At 38.7% G+C, this 17,771-nt stretch overlaps 2 protein-coding genes across 2 annotated transcripts in view; both read right to left on the reverse strand.

The window, feature by feature from the left end:
• Positions 1 to 318: 318 nt before the first annotated feature.
• LOC124265265 (zinc finger protein 26-like) lies at positions 319 to 7,224 on the reverse strand. The gene is made up of 2 exons (XM_046700053.1): positions 7,102 to 7,224; positions 319 to 3,295 (listed from the first exon to the last, which is right to left on the reverse strand). The coding sequence occupies exon 2, from the start codon at positions 3,262 to 3,264 to the stop codon at positions 1,300 to 1,302; it is 1,965 nt and encodes a 654-aa protein (XP_046556009.1). The 5' UTR covers positions 3,265 to 3,295; positions 7,102 to 7,224; the 3' UTR covers positions 319 to 1,299.
• Positions 7,225 to 15,820: 8,596 nt separating this feature from the next.
• Positions 15,821 to 17,771, reverse strand: part of LOC124265281 — a 150,263-nt gene continuing 148,312 nt past the window's right edge. The window contains 3 exon segments of the mRNA XM_046700071.1: positions 15,821 to 16,903; positions 17,247 to 17,360; positions 17,512 to 17,742. Of these exon segments, the coding sequence (XP_046556027.1) occupies positions 16,299 to 16,903; positions 17,247 to 17,360; positions 17,512 to 17,742 (950 nt within the window). The 3' untranslated portion in view covers positions 15,821 to 16,298.

Raw genomic sequence — 17,771 nt, forward strand, 5'->3', positions numbered from 1 at the left:
AACTTGAGAGAATCTGGCGTGACATTCCACAAGACTTCCTTGCACGTTTGATAGGCTCTATGCGTCGTCGATGCACTGCTGTTCTCAATGCCGATGGTGGACATACCCGTTATTGAGCTTGTGACATGGTCGTTTGACGCCTGTCCCGCTTGTGGACTTGTGACGTCATTGTGATTGACTTTTCAATTGAAATTCTCCCGACTTATGGTCTCATGATCCCACCATTAAAGTTTATATGTACCTTTGACATTGTTATCGTACTTATCAACTGGGATAATATTTTGACAATGCACAGTTTCTTTATGTGGCTAGTATATGTCCAGTAACCCAAATACTTACTGATCATTAAAACCTCACTCATGTGACACCCATCAGTATTGTACTGACACAAATGATCATAATGAAGAAACATCTGGGATTGAACTCCTGTCCAATGGATTCTATCATATCAAATGGACACAACTCTACACACAAAATTGCAGCATGCCTGGGTCACGTGTGCATTTTCTTCACCTAACAATTATCAACTTGTAACATACAAAGAGGCATGTAATAGTATGAATCCTTGTGAAAATGTTCCAATGGTTTTGTATTAAGAGGTACTTTTTGAAGGTTTTGGCTAGCTAGTGAAGGATTGAGATAACTGTAAAGGGTTTTACAAGAGTATGCACAAATGTAGAGAATGGACGAGAAAAAAAATTTTCACTGCTTCCAGAGGGACACACCATATTATTCACTGTACCCACAACACATCTATGACATGTATTTGTTTTTTTTCTTTCATTTCACCCATCAGTTCACATGATCAATGATTCATTCCAGGCTCTAAAGAAATTATCAAAACATACAGTTCTCTACACCATTCATTCACAGGACCCTCAATGCCTGCAAGGACCCTTAAAACTAATAATTAGGGGTCTTCAGGACCCCTATGTTTGTGAGTCGGGGTAAACTCTGGTAAACTGGTATTATCCCCAAATGTAAATACCATAATCATGATAAGAGGGATGACTATTTGGGCTATTTTATTATTGCAATTATATCGCAATAATAACCCACACTATTGCAATGGTGAAAGTTCTTCTTCACATGAACTTCAGTCGACTTGGGAGTGAGATAACAAGATTCAAAGGTAAATTGTCTCAAGAATCCATCAAAGTAGATTCTTTATGGACAAGATGAAAGTGTATACAAAAAGTTAGAAAATAAATACTTTTAGCAAAATACAATATGTGCAAATACCTGGTTAGTTGCCTTGAGAAACCAACAAAACTATTTTCAAAAGAAAATGTACAATATTCAAGATGGAGTCTTGTTGTGCACCACAGTGTGTCTCTTCAGGTCGTGTTTACGGTTAAAAGCTTTGAAGCATGAAGGGCAGGAGTACGGCTTTTCTCCTGTGTGGGTGCGAAGGTGAACTTTAAGATCACATGCAGCGAAGAATTTACACGAACACAAGCTACATTTGTGAGGCTTTTCCTGAGTGTGGGACATCATGTGTCGTTTTAGATCATAGGAATTAAAGAACATGTTGTTACAGATGACACATTCATGTTGATTTTCCCCGGTATGGAACTTCAGATGAGTTTGTAACTTGGAGTCTGATTCGTAGTCAGTGTTGCAAAGATAGCATGTGACATGCCGGGTGGAGTGGGATTTCATGTGATGTTTCAGATCTTGACGGTTATCAAACTGGAAACCACAGATGTCACATTTGAAAAAATATTCTCCAGGATGGAAGTTGCTTACGTGTCGTTTCAAATCGTGACTACGGCTGAATCCAGTTGTACAAACATGACAGAAAAACATTTTGGTGGGAGAAATGTTTTCTGGCTCTCCAAGCTCAGGATCTGACTCATCCTCTGGATTATCCATATCTTCTGACACAGATTCGTGATTGTTATCATCTTGTGATTTCTCTACAACCTCTTTATGTGTTTGGAGATGCTCATTAAGACTGGGGATATTTTCACACTTCAAATCACATACCCTACAGCTAAGGATTTGCTCATCTTTGTGAATTGTCATGTGCCGCTTGAGGTCATAGCCTCTGTTGAAGCTCTTTTCGCAGACATGACACCGAAAAGGGCGCTCTCCAGTATGAGTCCTTAAATGTACCTTCAATCCCGAACAGTCCATGAAACTCACTCCACAAATACCACATATGAAATCCTTGTGTCCTGTGTGTGTTTTCAAATGCCTCTTTACATCCGTCTTCCGCGTGAATAGCTTCTCGCATACAGGACATTTGTTCAGCCCTGTGGCACAATCAAAATAGTCGTTCTGATCTTCATCCTGGTCTGCAAGTGCTACCTTGGAGTTGGATTCAATTTCCTTCTGCGGATGTGATTCTTCTACATGTCTGAAAGCCTCTTCTTTAGTTTTGAAAGTCGAATCACACATGTAACATGCAACATCATCTCCTTCTGAATGAGCGAAAATGAAATGTCTGGTTAGCTGTGTAAGATCATTAAACTTCAAATTACAGACCATACATTTACACTTAATCCGAGATTTGGCATGTATGATTGAATGCCGTTTGACATCATGCTGCCGCGAGAAAGCCTTGCCACATACTCCACAGCTGTACGGTTTAACTCCAGTGTGGGTGCGTAAATGGATCTTGAGTCCACATGAATCCAGAAACCCTAATCCACATGTTCCACATCGGAAGCTGTGCTCCCCTGTGTGAGTGACATTATGACGTTTGAGGTCAAATTTACGCAGGAAGGACTTGTCACAAAAGCTGCAAGAGAAAGGTCTCTTGCCTGTCTGAGATACTCCAGTCTTGGTTGTGACTGAATGGACTCCCTCGCTCATCTCACCAAACACAGTAGTGACACAAGCATCTTCACTATCAGACATGGAACATCCCTCCCCTGTCCCCAACAGTGTATTGTCACCAGCATCTCCATCAGACAAGGAAGTCCCTGCACTGCCATGCTTGTAATTCTTCGGTGCATTGTATTCAGGAAGATCATATTCATTTGATAACACTTCACTATCCAGTGATTCTACACCGTGGTGCAACAGCGCATGCTTTTTCAGATGATCATCAGACAGAAAGTCTTCCTGGCATATTGGACAGACATAGATTAGACCTGATGCTGCTGCACTTGGACCTGGAGACCTCATATCCCCAGGGATCTCAGTGTTCAGGATGTGTTCTTCTTCATGGGTCTCAAAATCTTCTTTGCTCCGAAAACTGGCAAGGCAGATTTCACACTTCAGATAGGACTCCCCTGGGGAACTCATAGTAAACATCTTCAGGTCAACGGGCTTCTAATGTTGTAGTCTGGAATTATAAAAACAAAACATGCTTATTCTCTTTTATTTAAAGACCTACAATCGAAACTCGAATACATATCATCACGTCTAGTTCAGAGCTCGATTGAAGAGCTGTTAACCTACTTGCACCAGGTACAACCTAAGATAAAAACTTTTGCACCAGCCAAATTCCAGCTTCAGTGCTCTTATTGCAATATGTAATGAACGAAATATGTTATTGAATTATTTAATGTTTAGAATAGAAGAAAAATGAGCTGACATAATTATGCTTATAATGCTAGATTTATTGTTGATTTATTTCTCAAAAATTGACTTGCACCTGGTGCAAGTTAAACAAGTAACTAGGTTGCACTTTGTGATACTGGGTTGCACCAGTGCAAGTAACAAAGCACTAAATCGAGTCCTGGAGTTTGCCATGTTATCACTCCCAGTTCATGTCATAAAGCTAATTACTGCTACATCAACATGCCTCCTGTCCAGCCATCTGAAATAAGTATTTCGAGAGAAAACATCAATCAGTTTTTATTTATCAACTAAAGGATGAGATATCAAATGTGCGACTAAAATATGTAAACTTGATACAAAAAAGAAAAGAAAACCAATTCGGAGTAATAACGTGAAAGCAGCGTCGAATGGAATTAAAACCATGATTTGCAACGACAGTAAATGTACAGTCTTGAACACTCAAAAGGATGTCTTATTGGGAGAGATCTCAATCAATTCTACTCAAGATTTGATGTGCATGACTTCTCTCAGACAAGAAATGTCTTCATTCAAAGCCTACCTGAAGATAATAATTTAGTAATCACCAACCTTGATGTGATGCCAGCATTGAGGTAGATTAACATTCAGAAACCACTCAGCCCCGATGGAATACCTGGCATTGCACGAGAATGTTGTGAACAATTGTGACACTTATGACAAATAACGTACATAGTTTGAAAATGCTCAGCCTATATATAATGCATTCTTATGAACAAAGATGTAAGCTATTACAAGAAAGATAATATTAAATACCATATTATACTTTTGTATTATCATATCATATCTTTATCTACTTTATCCATATTAACCTGCATTGTATGTTCAGATTACCTGTATACATGTATGCAGATGGGCGTGTATACATATATGCAAATTGTATTATAATGTATGAAACTGTATGTATATGGGCCCGATGGCCTTTGTACGGAAATAAAGTGTTGATTGATACAGAGTGATTTTTCAGATGTGTAATGGCAAACATAGCATTCTATTTGGGCAGTGCCCTTCATTTACTTCTAAAATTTGTACGAGAGGTGGCCTGCCAAGGCGTAATAGGATTAACTGTTAATTACTTGCTAATCACTCACCAACTTCTAAAATGCCAATCAAACAGATAATTGAAATCACATGCTAAGTGCCTATTATGAGTTTCTGAAAACTCCCTCCTAACCGACATTTTTCACCGAGCAATGTTGTTTAGAGGGAGTCCACTGTATGCCCTCTTTTTAACATGTACATTGTTGAAGATCAGCATTGCTCTCTATCAAATTGGGTATGAAGTAACAGTTGTGTTGACATGACTCATGTCAAATGAACATACATGATACAGTTCATATCTTGTTCATGCTTGTACTGGGGCGCGGTGGGGTAGCCGAGTGGTTAAAGCGTTTGCTCGTCACGCGGAAGACCCAGGTTTCGATTCCCCACATGGGCAAAATGTGTGAAGCTCATTTCTGGTGTCCCCCACGGTGATATTGCTGGAATATTGCTAAAAGTGGCGTAAATCCACACTCACTCACTCATGCTTGTACTACCTTCATCTGAAAAGTGAGTTTGCATTGTCAGATATGTGAATACTAATGACATAATTCATAAATCACCATTTTGGTGTCATCTGCTACAGTAGATGCAAGTAATGATTGTAGGTAAATATGTAAACACAAATTTGAAACAAGGTGCTGAAAATTGTCATTAACTGATCACTTGTAGATACACTTTATTCACAGTAGTTAAAGGTCACATGCAACGTAAAACACAACTTTGCAGATTCTGATACCTTTCGGTATGGACTTACCGAAACAAAGCGTCAAAAATGCAAATTCAACTTATAAAGTTGAAAAATAACGCGATGAAAAAAAACGCTCGAAATCGGAGTTCAAACGATTTCACTAATTTTCCCCAGACTTTTCTGGGGAATACGGGTTTCAACAGCTGGGCTGCGCTCATAGCACGTGCGCAGTGAAATAGGTTCGCGCAACTTGGAAGCGGGCTGTCTGGTGAATACTCGGTGAAGGCTTTGGTGTGAGCTATTTTCATAATGTTTTGTTGATATCTCACAGGCGCGAACTTTTTATATGTTATGACAGTAAATAAACTGTTTATATAATTTCATTTGTCTATTTCACCACACGTTCTTCTTACCGAGTCACTTTCTCAGTTCGATACTTTAAAGCAATGTCATTATTTAGCGTTGACAGAATTTCTAACTGTGATATAGATATGTCTTTGTCACAGACAAAACTCAATGTCTTGTTTTATTGACACCTGTGTGTCGGCCTGCCTGTCTGCTAATGACAATATTCAATACACAACTGCGATCACTGACCACATGCAATTTGAACTTAACACCAATCAGGCTATACACCATAAACAAAACGCATTGATTTATGGCCCGAGTTCGGTCTCTGTCACATTATGAAATTACACAGACAGGCAGGTGTGATACTTGAACACATGACATGTTATGATGTCTGTTGATTGCATAATGTTATACACAAAAAATGAGCATGTATTTACAAAACCCAACATCTCTCTATATACACACACAATGACCCGTGAAGGCGGCATCTGCTAATGAACCAGCTGTTACACTTGAGTGCACACCCACCCGCTCTGACTGGGTTCGGTATCCCGGCTGCTTCGTTTCGAGGGAGGTAAACCCAAGTACAAAATATTGCACTTTTGATTTGCGATTATACGCTTATAATTTTGTTTATTTGTTTTTTCATAATCAGCAATGCATATTATATGTCATGAAGAAGTGATAATTGTGTTTTAATTATGTTTGATTTTTTGGTTGCATGTGACCTTTAACTTTATTCATGGTAATTAACTTCCCAGCAGTCAATTTTGTATCTGTATATTTATTAAAGTCAACCAGTGTCTGTTGTTGCAATGTTGACCGTAAATCCATTTACAATTAAACACAAACAAGGAATTTCTCAGCCACTACTGTGTCAGCCCCAGCAAATGTGGTCATATTGTCCCGTGCATAGTTTTTGTCAACTTTGCTATTATATTCTTCATATAAAAATTATTAGGAAGTAATATTTCCGAATTGTTTCTAAGAAATACATCAAGTCTTTCCTTCATTTATAATTTTCTTCTGTGTGGTGTGATGGTCCATGGATGCGGCTCACTCTTGAAAAAAGAGAAGAACAGAAGCCCTCCTCGTTGTACTGTGCCCACAGATCAAAGACCTCCTTCTGGCCTGCGATGGATCGGTCTCTGATTTGACAAAAAAATCCGGGGCAATTTGACGAAATTTGCTGAGGCATTTTGTAGCTGGGGCAATTCGACTGGTACCTTGAATTTGGAATTTAGCCATTTTGTTAGATTAAGACGGCTGTAACCTCATTGTTTCTATCAGATATGAAGACACAAGCTCTGAATTCTCCACATTCCTGTAACTATCAATGAAGGCTGAAAACGGCCAAACTATTGTGTGGCGTCCTGTACCTCACTGACCTCCTGAAATGATCAATCATCTTGACTCTTGGGGACATTTTCGCTGTCTTTCAAAATATACATTATTTAGAAACAGTATACCTTTCTAAACTTCTTGAAGTCGTTCTTACGAAGCTCCATCTAGAGCGCAGTCAGTCCACTTTTTGTCATAGCATCTGAAATTTTAATGATTTGGTAACACTATTTGGAGTAACCTCCCTTTATCTTTGAAGGGAGGTAAACACTGAATTGTAACGTTCAAACGGTGCAGCTATAAATCAATGTGTTCGAATCCCGTTGAAAATCAAGTTGGTTTTTTTATCATGTAATGTGTAAATGTGTTATAATTACGACGATGTAAATAGTTTATCTCAGATTGTTTTCCCATTGCATTTGTAATTTACAGTGACAATACGTCCACATTCATGTAAACATATTGACAGGCTATTGGAACGAAGTCTTTGATAATAATATAAGCAGGGGCGGATCCAGAGGAGGCCTCTGTAATATTATCATTGAATATTTATATAGCGCATATATCCACGCAACTAGTGCATGCTCAAGGACCATAATATTGGTATGGTATAAAATTCTTATTCTATGTTAGGGTAAAAAACTACTATGTTGTGGCATTTGAATTATGTCAACTTCGAAGCCAAAGTAAATAACATCGAACGTGTAAGACAAATTACAAAGTGTAGAATTACAAAACAATGTTTTAAGGTCCATTGTTTGTAGGTATGTGTATGTAAGTGTAATGATTCGTTGTGTTGATTATTGATTACCAGGTCACATGTCACTCAAGACTATACCAACCCGTGAAAATCCGGGTTGATCTTCAGTAACCCACGCTTGTCGTAAAACCAAACTCACTCACTCACTCACTCAAGACTATGCCAACATTGCCAGGCCACTAAATGGGACAAACATGTCACCTGGGTATCCTCCCATTACGCAGACAGCCAGTTCGCAGACACCTTAAAACAACAACATTTACGGTTCAGTGAACAGATTATCTTCTACCTGTTACCTACACATTATAATGGAATAGTCCAAATAAAAACACAGGAACAAACTGAAGCTATATTATTTATTTTGAAAGATGGAACGAAAAGACAGTAATTAAAAAAACCCAGTTTATTTTCATAAACATTTCGGTTTAACCTTCTAGTCTAACGGGTGTCGGCATCATCATATTGAAAACACTAGCTTAGCTATTAGAAATTGCGACACTGTTGTATCACATAACTCAAATAAAGACAAATGTGAACCTAAATATTATTCATATGGAATAAAGAAGTTACATGTTGTGCACACAATATTAAGATATATGACAAGTGCACTTAATTACAATTTATTTAGAATAAATATTACGCATCATGTCAATGTGGCCATGGATGACCTGACAAGAAACTAACACTAACCTATATCTACTAAGTATTTTCTCACTGACCTCACATGTCTCCTGAAAACTGAGTTCTGAATTAAAGCACTGAAGCAGATTGAATTAAGTTCTGGAAGATGGTGTTGTTTCTCTGAGATATCTATATTAGCCCAGGAAGATATTGTAGCTACAAGATACCGCGAACGTGTTCGATTGGTGACAAATCAGGGGATCTTGGTGACATTAACAAATCCATTCAGATTAACCAAATCAAATCGCTTGTCACATGTGATAACTCTACCTCATGTCGATCGTGTTCGTGTTTGGCTGCGTGGTCAACGTTTTCTACCATCTATGAAAATATTAAGCATCTTGGCAAAATTTTGATTAGTCTGTTAACGTGGTTTGACGCTATATGCCCACAACCTATCTAATGTCGCTTAGTCACCCCGATCTTTGAGGCCCTGCACACTGTTAGGGTCACCCTCACCGGGGTGTTCTCTTTGTGCCGGCACGTATTGTTTAGGGATTAAAATTACTGGACCGTACTAGTCCTTCCAACAATGGGGATTAAAGCTATAGTCTGTAGCAGAAATTCAAGTATGCCGGCACTTGTATCACAAGTATGCCGGCACATTTTGTATGCCGACACATACATGTATACGAATATGAGTCATTTGAAAATATGGTGACATTTTAATTTTACAAATATTCCATGTAACATCAGCATACATAAATAAGCGTTAGAATATTTATGTGCAAATATACAAAAATGAATTATCTGATATATATCATGAAATTTTAAATCAGCAAATATATAAATAAGCATTAAATGGCACACCAGAAATAAATATTTATGTGCATTGTGCATTATACATAAATATATTCACAATCCCACCAGAGAGAGATGTTTATTTCTGTAAGGGGGCCACCGGCCCATTATACAAGTCCATACAGACTTTTTATACTGAAGTGGAGCGCCAAGGTTGCTACATGATAAGTTTTAGAAATCGAACACGCTCCACGAACATCTCCAGTTGACAGTTTGATTTCTTCTTGATTTCACTCTAAACTTGTAACCATTGCATACTAAACTCTGGTCACCCCAGGGATTGGGAACAAATTGTACAAGTGCCTCTGCCATTGTAGAATGACGGATAGTAAACTAAATGTCTGTTTAATAACCCCCATGCCACATGTCATATTTGATTACTTTTAATGACTGAGTTGCCTAATCATTATGAACTGTGTTCAGCATGGTCGGTTAGTGAGCTTGGTAGTGAACTCCACTTACTTGAATAGACTATAACTGTGCAGGCACTGGACTGTTAATCCTAATCCGCTTAAAGCCAATTAAAGTGCAGGCAAAAAGAGACTACACCAACTCACCACAGGACGCCTTGTAGTCTGTCTCACAGTCCCCGAACCATATTATTTTCCCCAATGCTTAGCCCTCCCTGCAGTGCTAAAGCCCTAAATAAAGCAAGTCTAGATTTCCTCAGGTTCCTCTGAATCTCACTGGGGCTCCTTTTCAATTTAAATGGGTTTATTTGCTCCTGTCAAATTTATATGTATTCAGGGACTAAACGTTAGTCTAGACGCCTTGTTTTCAGACGAGCAATAGAGAGCCGTATTTCAACGGTCGGTGTTGAAATTCGCCTTTTTTGACCATGTTTGTGATGTGGTGCTACCTGCATAACTCATTATTTTATTCATAGTGCTCAAAGTGTGTAGTCTTTTATATGTGTTAATAATATGTAGAATATGTACGTGGTGGATATTTGATGCTACCGTAGATGATCAGTGTGCAAACACAACCCAACTGTCTTGTCCATTCAGAGGCGCTGCACTATGCCTCATCTGGAAGTATGGTGTGGAGGAATCATCTGTGTGCAAACACAGCCCAACTGTCTTGTCCATTCAGAGGCGCTGGTGCAGTAAGCCTCACCTGGAAGTATGGTGTGCAGGAATCATCTGTGTGTAGACACAGCCCAACTGTCTTGTCCATTCAGAGGCGCTGGTGCAGTATGCCTCGTCTGGAAGTATGGTGTGCAGGAATCATCTGTGTGTAGACACAGCCCAACTGTCTTGTCCATTCAGAGGCGCTGGTGCAGTATGCCTCGTCTGGAAGTATGGTGTGCAGGAATCATCTGTGTGTAGACACAACTTACACATTCTAAAACATCAAAGTTAAAACATAAACATTCAAGTTAAAAAGTGCAAAGGACAATACAAGCACAAGACTGAACGACAGTTCCGACAGAACAATAGTCGCCAAGCTTGGAAAGGCGTGAAGACCATGATTGGACAGTATAACAAGCATAACAATTTGTTACTGCCAATCAAGCACGCTCATCAACTCTGAATACAAATACTGTAGCACCGCAGGCTAGTGTCATCTCGCCCGTGCTATTCATTCTGTACACCAATGGTTGTGTAAGCCGACACCCAGATTGCCTGACAGTAAAGTTCGCGGATGACGCAGCGTTAGTCGGACTTATACAAGAAAGTGAACTTCATTACAGAAAGGACGTCAAGGACTTTGTAAACTGGTGCGAAAGTAACTACCTTCACTTGAATGTTAATATAAGACGAAAGAACTTATTATAGATTTTAGAACCAAAAGAAGTATGCTATCACCTATGGAGTGAGTTTAGGTTTACGCCGCACTCAGCAATATTCCAGCTATGTGGCGGCGGTCTGTAAATAATCGAGTCTGGACCAGACAATCGAGTGATCAACAGCATGAGCATCGGCCTGTACAACTGGGAACCGATGACATGTATCAACCAAGCCAGCGAGCCTGACAACCCGATCCCGTTAGTCGCCTCTTACGACAAGCATGGGTTACTGAAGGTTCATTCCAGCCCGGACCTTCACGGGTCTATGGAAATTAAAAACGAAATAGTGGAAACTGTAACTGAATACAAATATCTTGGCACAGTCATTGATTACAAACTACAATGGACTGCTAATACTTCATACTTAGGAAATGCCAACAGAGACTATATTTTATGCCTCTCTTTTAATGTTAGCAAAGATGTTATGATACTATTTTACAGTTGTTTTGTTGAAAGTGTTTTAACTTTTTCTACTATGTTGGTACGGAACTCTTAACGTTAAATGTAAATCTTATCGCCATAGAATTGTTTCACTGGCCAGCAATGATTGACCTTCTCTTTTGACTAGCTGTGCAATAAGCCTTTCAAGAAGGATTTTATCTAACGATACCCACGTTATATTTCCTGAACATGCCCTCTTACCATCAGGTCGGCGATACTTAGTGCCACGTTTTAAAACTTGTAGATTTAAAAACTCTGTTGTACCATCTAGTATTAGTCTCCTATCTTATTTTATTCTATTGTGCACTTTCAAATGTAAAAAGAATTCCCCCTGTGGTGGTTCACTCCCAAAAGACAGACCTCCCATAAAACAGACCTCCCATAAGACAGACTCAGTGAGTACACTAATTAGCTGAGCCATGCTGTCCACCCCTAGTTAGTTAATGAGCTGAACCAGAGTCACTACAGAGTATAGTAGCATATTACTAATCCTTTTACTGAACAGAACAGAACAGAGCCACAATTTTATTCTACAAAATCACATATAGTGCCACAGAGAACATACAGCATATTGATACATATTAAAACAGTGAACAAAGTCCAGTTTTGATAAATTTGGCAACTTTAGAGTTAAGCGGTGAATAATCACATTTCATTAGATAAACAATTTTTTCAATAGTAGGATGTTTACAGAAATATTGGGGAAGAAATTGATTTCTAAGGGCATTTAGTCCTGGACAGTATAATAAAAAGTGAAGTTCATCACAGATATCTAAATTCACACTATGTTCCATTGTTTACAATATTCGTCAAACACATTCAAAGTTTTTTGCAATCCATCACTTGTTTCAGCTAATATGACATTCTAATTCAACTTAGTATGAAACACGAGTTCTGATTGGTCAATGCTATAAATTTCCGACCGTATAATCAGCATATACGGTCGCAATTTGAAAACCGATTCACCAAAACCTTTAAATGTATCCCTACACTTTTGGGGTAACGCTGCTTTGCAGGACATTGTCATTTGCAGAAGCTATAGGTCAATTAACTGCCCTATCCAGCTAAAATGGGTGGAATTCGTGTTAAAAACGACAAAATAGTATCATAAATTTAATTTTAAGTTCAAACAACTTACTCGCAACGGGCTGTTGACCCAACACTGTTAGATCATGAAACAAGATTATGACGTCATTATGGAGCGTGACGTCACAGCAGGTGACGTCATTTGACAACAGAACTGATAATGGCCCGTAGTTGAGGAATCAGCGGGCCGCTCGTTTCTGTAACTAGAGGGCGATTTCATCATAATTCCTTCCATTTTATCTATAATACTATGATCCATTCATCATTGTCAGATTTAGTCTGTGTGCACATAATAAACGTGTGTAGTTTGAAAAGGGAACTACTTTTTCTGGCGATGGTGTAAGTTGAAGGAGTGATATGATTAACCTTTGACCTAGAGGAACTTTGACCTGGTTTAAATAATGAATTTCTTTCACGAAAAAACAGCGTAAAACGAGTTGAATTAGAATGGGGATAATATCGCGTCGCCGATATAACTAAATTTGCGGCTATATAACCACCGGTATACGTCCCCAATTCGTCAAACACAGTACAGTTATCCCCTAAGTATCGTCAGCGTAAAGTAATATCAAGAATTTTATAAAGATACCAGACTGGTCCTCAAAAATGTTATTGATATGTTCGAGGCCAGTTACACCATTATCATAAAGAAAACACTCAAGATCATACAAATATAAATAACTGGAGAATAGGACGTTTTTATAACAGTTGTTGAATTAGTTTTTGCACACAACTGGAGAACAGGATGATTTGAAGATGAAAGTGAAATAGTATCTATAAACTTCAGTATAAACAAAGTATGTAGCTGGAGAACAGGATGTTTTATAATATTTATTTTTTCAGGACTTATTTTCCCATGATTTTATTCGATCACCCTTCAAGATAGCTACCTGTATGCCAAGGACAAGGTGAAAGGAGAAAATGAACTTGTTCAAGTGACTTTCTAATAAGTGTTATCTGTGCACTGACAAACATAATAAAATAATATGGTGCTTGGTCTCGTATGTTTGATAGGTACATGTATATAGATTATTGATTTTTGTTGTTGATAATATTCACAAGTAAATGTGATCTGGCAAATATATGTTGATGTGCATATATGTTGATGCAATATGTCTTATTTTAAAAATCATAATCCATTACATGAATTGATAAAACTATAGTTAATACCTAATGTTGTCTGTTTTAATCTGGGCATATACCATTATTATCAAGGGTACAGCTTAATTAAGCCTTATGCAACCAAACATAAAATGTGTTGTTTTAAGCGGTCTGTCTTTTGGGAGGTCTGTCTTATGGGAAGATACCCCTGTGGGTAATAAAGTATTATCATTGTGATCTCCAGCATGTGCCAATCAGAAGATATTAGATCATATGTTTAGTGGTTAAGAGCAAATACTATGGCTTAGTTACACATGACCCACAACATCTGGGATAAGTAGGCATTAGGCGTTCATTCAAGTTACAATGTAGGCAATACATTGACTTTACAAAGGTTCGGTAAATGTGTATAATTTCATATTTTTAAATCACGTTTCCTCAGACCTTACATTTTTATAAATCACATATTGTCATTGCACTGACATCTCCTACATACAGTTCTATGTCCGGTTGATATTTACTTGAAGAAGTTAAACAGATGGAAAACGCTGTTCCCCTCACATGGTATTTTCAACTGATTTAGAACTTTCAAGTTCAAAAGTTCAAGTTCAAGAACCAATTATATTTCACACCTTATATGACAAGAAGACTGAAAAGGGTATAGCAATAATTGTGCTAGTATGAATTCTACTAGATGCAATCAATGGCTGGTAGGTGACTTTTGCCAGTTATACATATACTGTTTCTGTTCATATCCCTCTCAAAGCAACGCGTTTGCCCATTTCTGGTGCCTCCGTGATATTGTTTGAAAATTGCCCAAAAGAGGCGGAAAACCATACTCACTCACGTCCAAAATAACAATATTGTTTATATTGTTGAATGTTTGCACTGTTACCTTGATATTGTAAATAATTAAGAAAAAGGATCACAATATATAATTAGCTTTTTCTTACTAACGTCCTGTTTGGGCACAATAACAGGTAAATGGCTATGTGATAATCCCCATCGTGTGGCTTAAGTTGGGGGTCATTATTAACACTGCAGAGGATCAAAGAATACTTGTAACACACAGATAACGAATTGAGACACAAAAATACAAAATAAGACCGATTTTCACAAATTTACTTAATACATAGTTCAACTAATAGTGAAATAGGATTGTGACAATCGTTCAACGGTGTCTGGTTGCAAAGACGTACGTGTTCCTCCTCTCAGTAGTTCGCTGCATCTTCTTGGGTTGGATCATGTATTCTAACTCCAGTATTTCCTTGCTCAACCTGCAGTTTGTAGTGATTTGGATGCTAATCTCGAAATGACTTACTGGCATCGACCCTCTGCTCAGGAAAATATTATTGTGCTTCGTGACAAGGTAATCTGTGGTGTTAATTGTGGTTGAATAACCTGTTTGGGAACATCTCAAATGAAGGGAAGTTTGTAGTTTGGTCTTAATCGTGAATGTGTATCCAACTATAAAGAAATGCCAATCCCCTCTTATGTTTGAACGTTAAACTGTAAACCGTCCTGTGCATTTCCCAAAGTGGCACAATATTCTTTGTCTATCATTCCTTTTATGGTGTAAACCATATTACCATCTTCTTACACACAAAGGAGAGAACTGATGAAAGGATAGTGAAGGTGTCATAAAGCTAAATGTCTGTGAAATAATTTTGGGTATGTAGATGAGATGTGTTCCCTGTGTTGACCAATACATACAGGACACTTTGATAGCACATTGTTGATTAACTTGCACATGGCTCTCCTTCGTATTGCCTGAGAAGTTACCCCAAGCTGGCGAATGCTTATTCTCTCTCTGCTTGAGAACGTCCACAGATGGTGTACTGGGGACATGTCAGGGGACTGGAGTCACTGGACTCAAGGGATTAGTCTGTAGCCTGTTTGCATTCTCAAGATGGAAATAAGTATCCCTCCTTAATCAATCACCTCGCACAGGTAAAATTCTACCCTTTGCAAAGTTGCTACTTGCAGGATGAAGATCCCCCAAATCTGTTTTACCAGCATAAGGGGAATCCCTGCATTAAACGATCTTTTTCATTTTGGAGGCGATTTTGCCTGGCAGTTTTTTGCTCTGTTTTCCTCTTTCTAAATTCTTTTCAAATATTTCGGATTGAGCATTACCTAAAGTATTTCAGTCAAACTGGATGTAAACAAAACAAAGACAATGAATAAATAGATTGTAAAGTCTTTTATTTATTATAAAATTGCCATATTCTGCAAAAATGAATTTATTACATCTATACAAAACACATTGACACTAGTGATCTACATTTGGTTTGTTGTAGGTACAGGACGTTGGTCTAAAGAAGCATGTGGCTCATGATGAAGGACCTAGATGAGACATGGACAGTGTGACAATGGCTGCAGCTACAAGAAGCAGTGACAAGTCAATTGCACATTCTGTACACAGATGATGAGCAAGATACAACAACAGACCCTAAAACTTTAACATAAGCACAGGAGGTAGGTGGTGAATCTGAGGCGCTATTGGGCTCATAGCTCCCCCTGCTGAGCAAACGGTCAACTACCCTGCCTCATAGAATCAGGTAGAACCCTGATTAGGAATACCTCCTTGGTTAAAGTCCTATGTTACACACTGGATGAACACATATATTAGCAGTTAGTTATAGAATAGAATAAAGTTAGAATTCTCAGCCTCTGCTGCCCTCTAGCTCTCCTCCTGCTCCTTGGTCAGATGTTATTGTACATGAACTACGTAAGATTTCAGACCTAATTTCACTCAGCTGGCTTGCCGATGCCACCTGGAATAAATCATTCTGGTTTGATACCATCTGCTTTAATTCTGAAGTATCTGACACTCCTACTCCAACGCCAACAAACCTAGCACCGCCATATTTAATATCTTCCGCTGCTTCAACAGTTTCTTCAGAGTTGACAGAAGACTTTCCTACTGTGAACAGCATGGCGATGTTGTCTGCATTGGACCTGTCACCCAGGCTGGGAGAGAAGACTTCTGATGCTGTTCTGATGGCATCTGCGATGTTGGAACCTCCTGGATTATAGCGTGTAGTGATGATGGCATCCTCGATTTGATTTATCTGCCTGTAGCGTTTGAGGCTGAAGGCAAGTCGCACACGTGAGTTGTAGGTAACAAGGGAGAATCTGTGTTCTATGCCAGTAGACGACAGATCCCTCACAACAGCAGCCAGGAACTTCTGCATGACACCAAAGTTCTCCTGTCCAACACTAGCTGAGGAGTCGAGCATGAACACAATGTCCTTGGGTGCCTGACAATCTGAAAATAGCCAAGAGTTCAGGTTGTAAACAGCCTTGATGAAATTGACTTCACCTTCATGAAATATGACACACAAGAAATGGCCTAAACATACAATATGTAGTAATCCTGTAGGCATAAATTCTAGTTCTTCCACCTTTTTCTGGTGGCGATCTGAACAAATGCACTGTCTGACAGCTTCATCAAATACTACTATGTAAATGTATGGGAGCCTAAAACTTTACAATCACTGTTTTATCATCGTTCAAAACATGAACTTTTCTCTATCCAGATGTGTGTAATGGACCCAATCTTGTCTCTTGACTGTAATATTTCTGAAAGCATGTATCCTTGTTTTACTTACCAAGTTCACAGTTGTAACCCAGGAATCCTCGAGGACAATCACATGTGTACTTCCCTATTCCAGCTCGGCACACGCCTCCATTCACACATGGGTTGTCAGCACATACACCAGGATCTGAAAGAAGGGGACATAAACATTTCCTTAGTAGAGGTTAATCTTTCAATGTAAACAGGTAAACTGCATACATTGCCAGTTTTCTAGTACTGTTTTGATCAGCTAGAAGATTTATTTATTTATGAGATTTCTTGTGGTCAGCATGTCCTACCTCTGCATATAGAGTCCAGGATGCCAGTAGAGACATTGTACAGCCTTGAGAAGTCATCGATAATGAAGGCATTCTTGTCAGTTGGTTCACTAGCAATTGCTTCAACTTCCCATGCATCAAATCTTCCAATACCGATTGCAAACATGTGGATTCCAGAATCCTTTGCATACTGAGCTTGTGGGATTGTGGATTCAGCGTTCACATTGGACAGGCCATCAGTGATCAGCAGGGCTGTAGAAATGGAAAACACGTTAGTTTGA

This window comes from Haliotis rubra, unplaced genomic scaffold, assembly GCF_003918875.1.
Source record: "Haliotis rubra isolate DU_JTF1 unplaced genomic scaffold, ASM391887v1 Scf97, whole genome shotgun sequence".
Lineage (NCBI taxonomy): Eukaryota > Metazoa > Mollusca > Gastropoda > Lepetellida > Haliotidae > Haliotis > Haliotis rubra.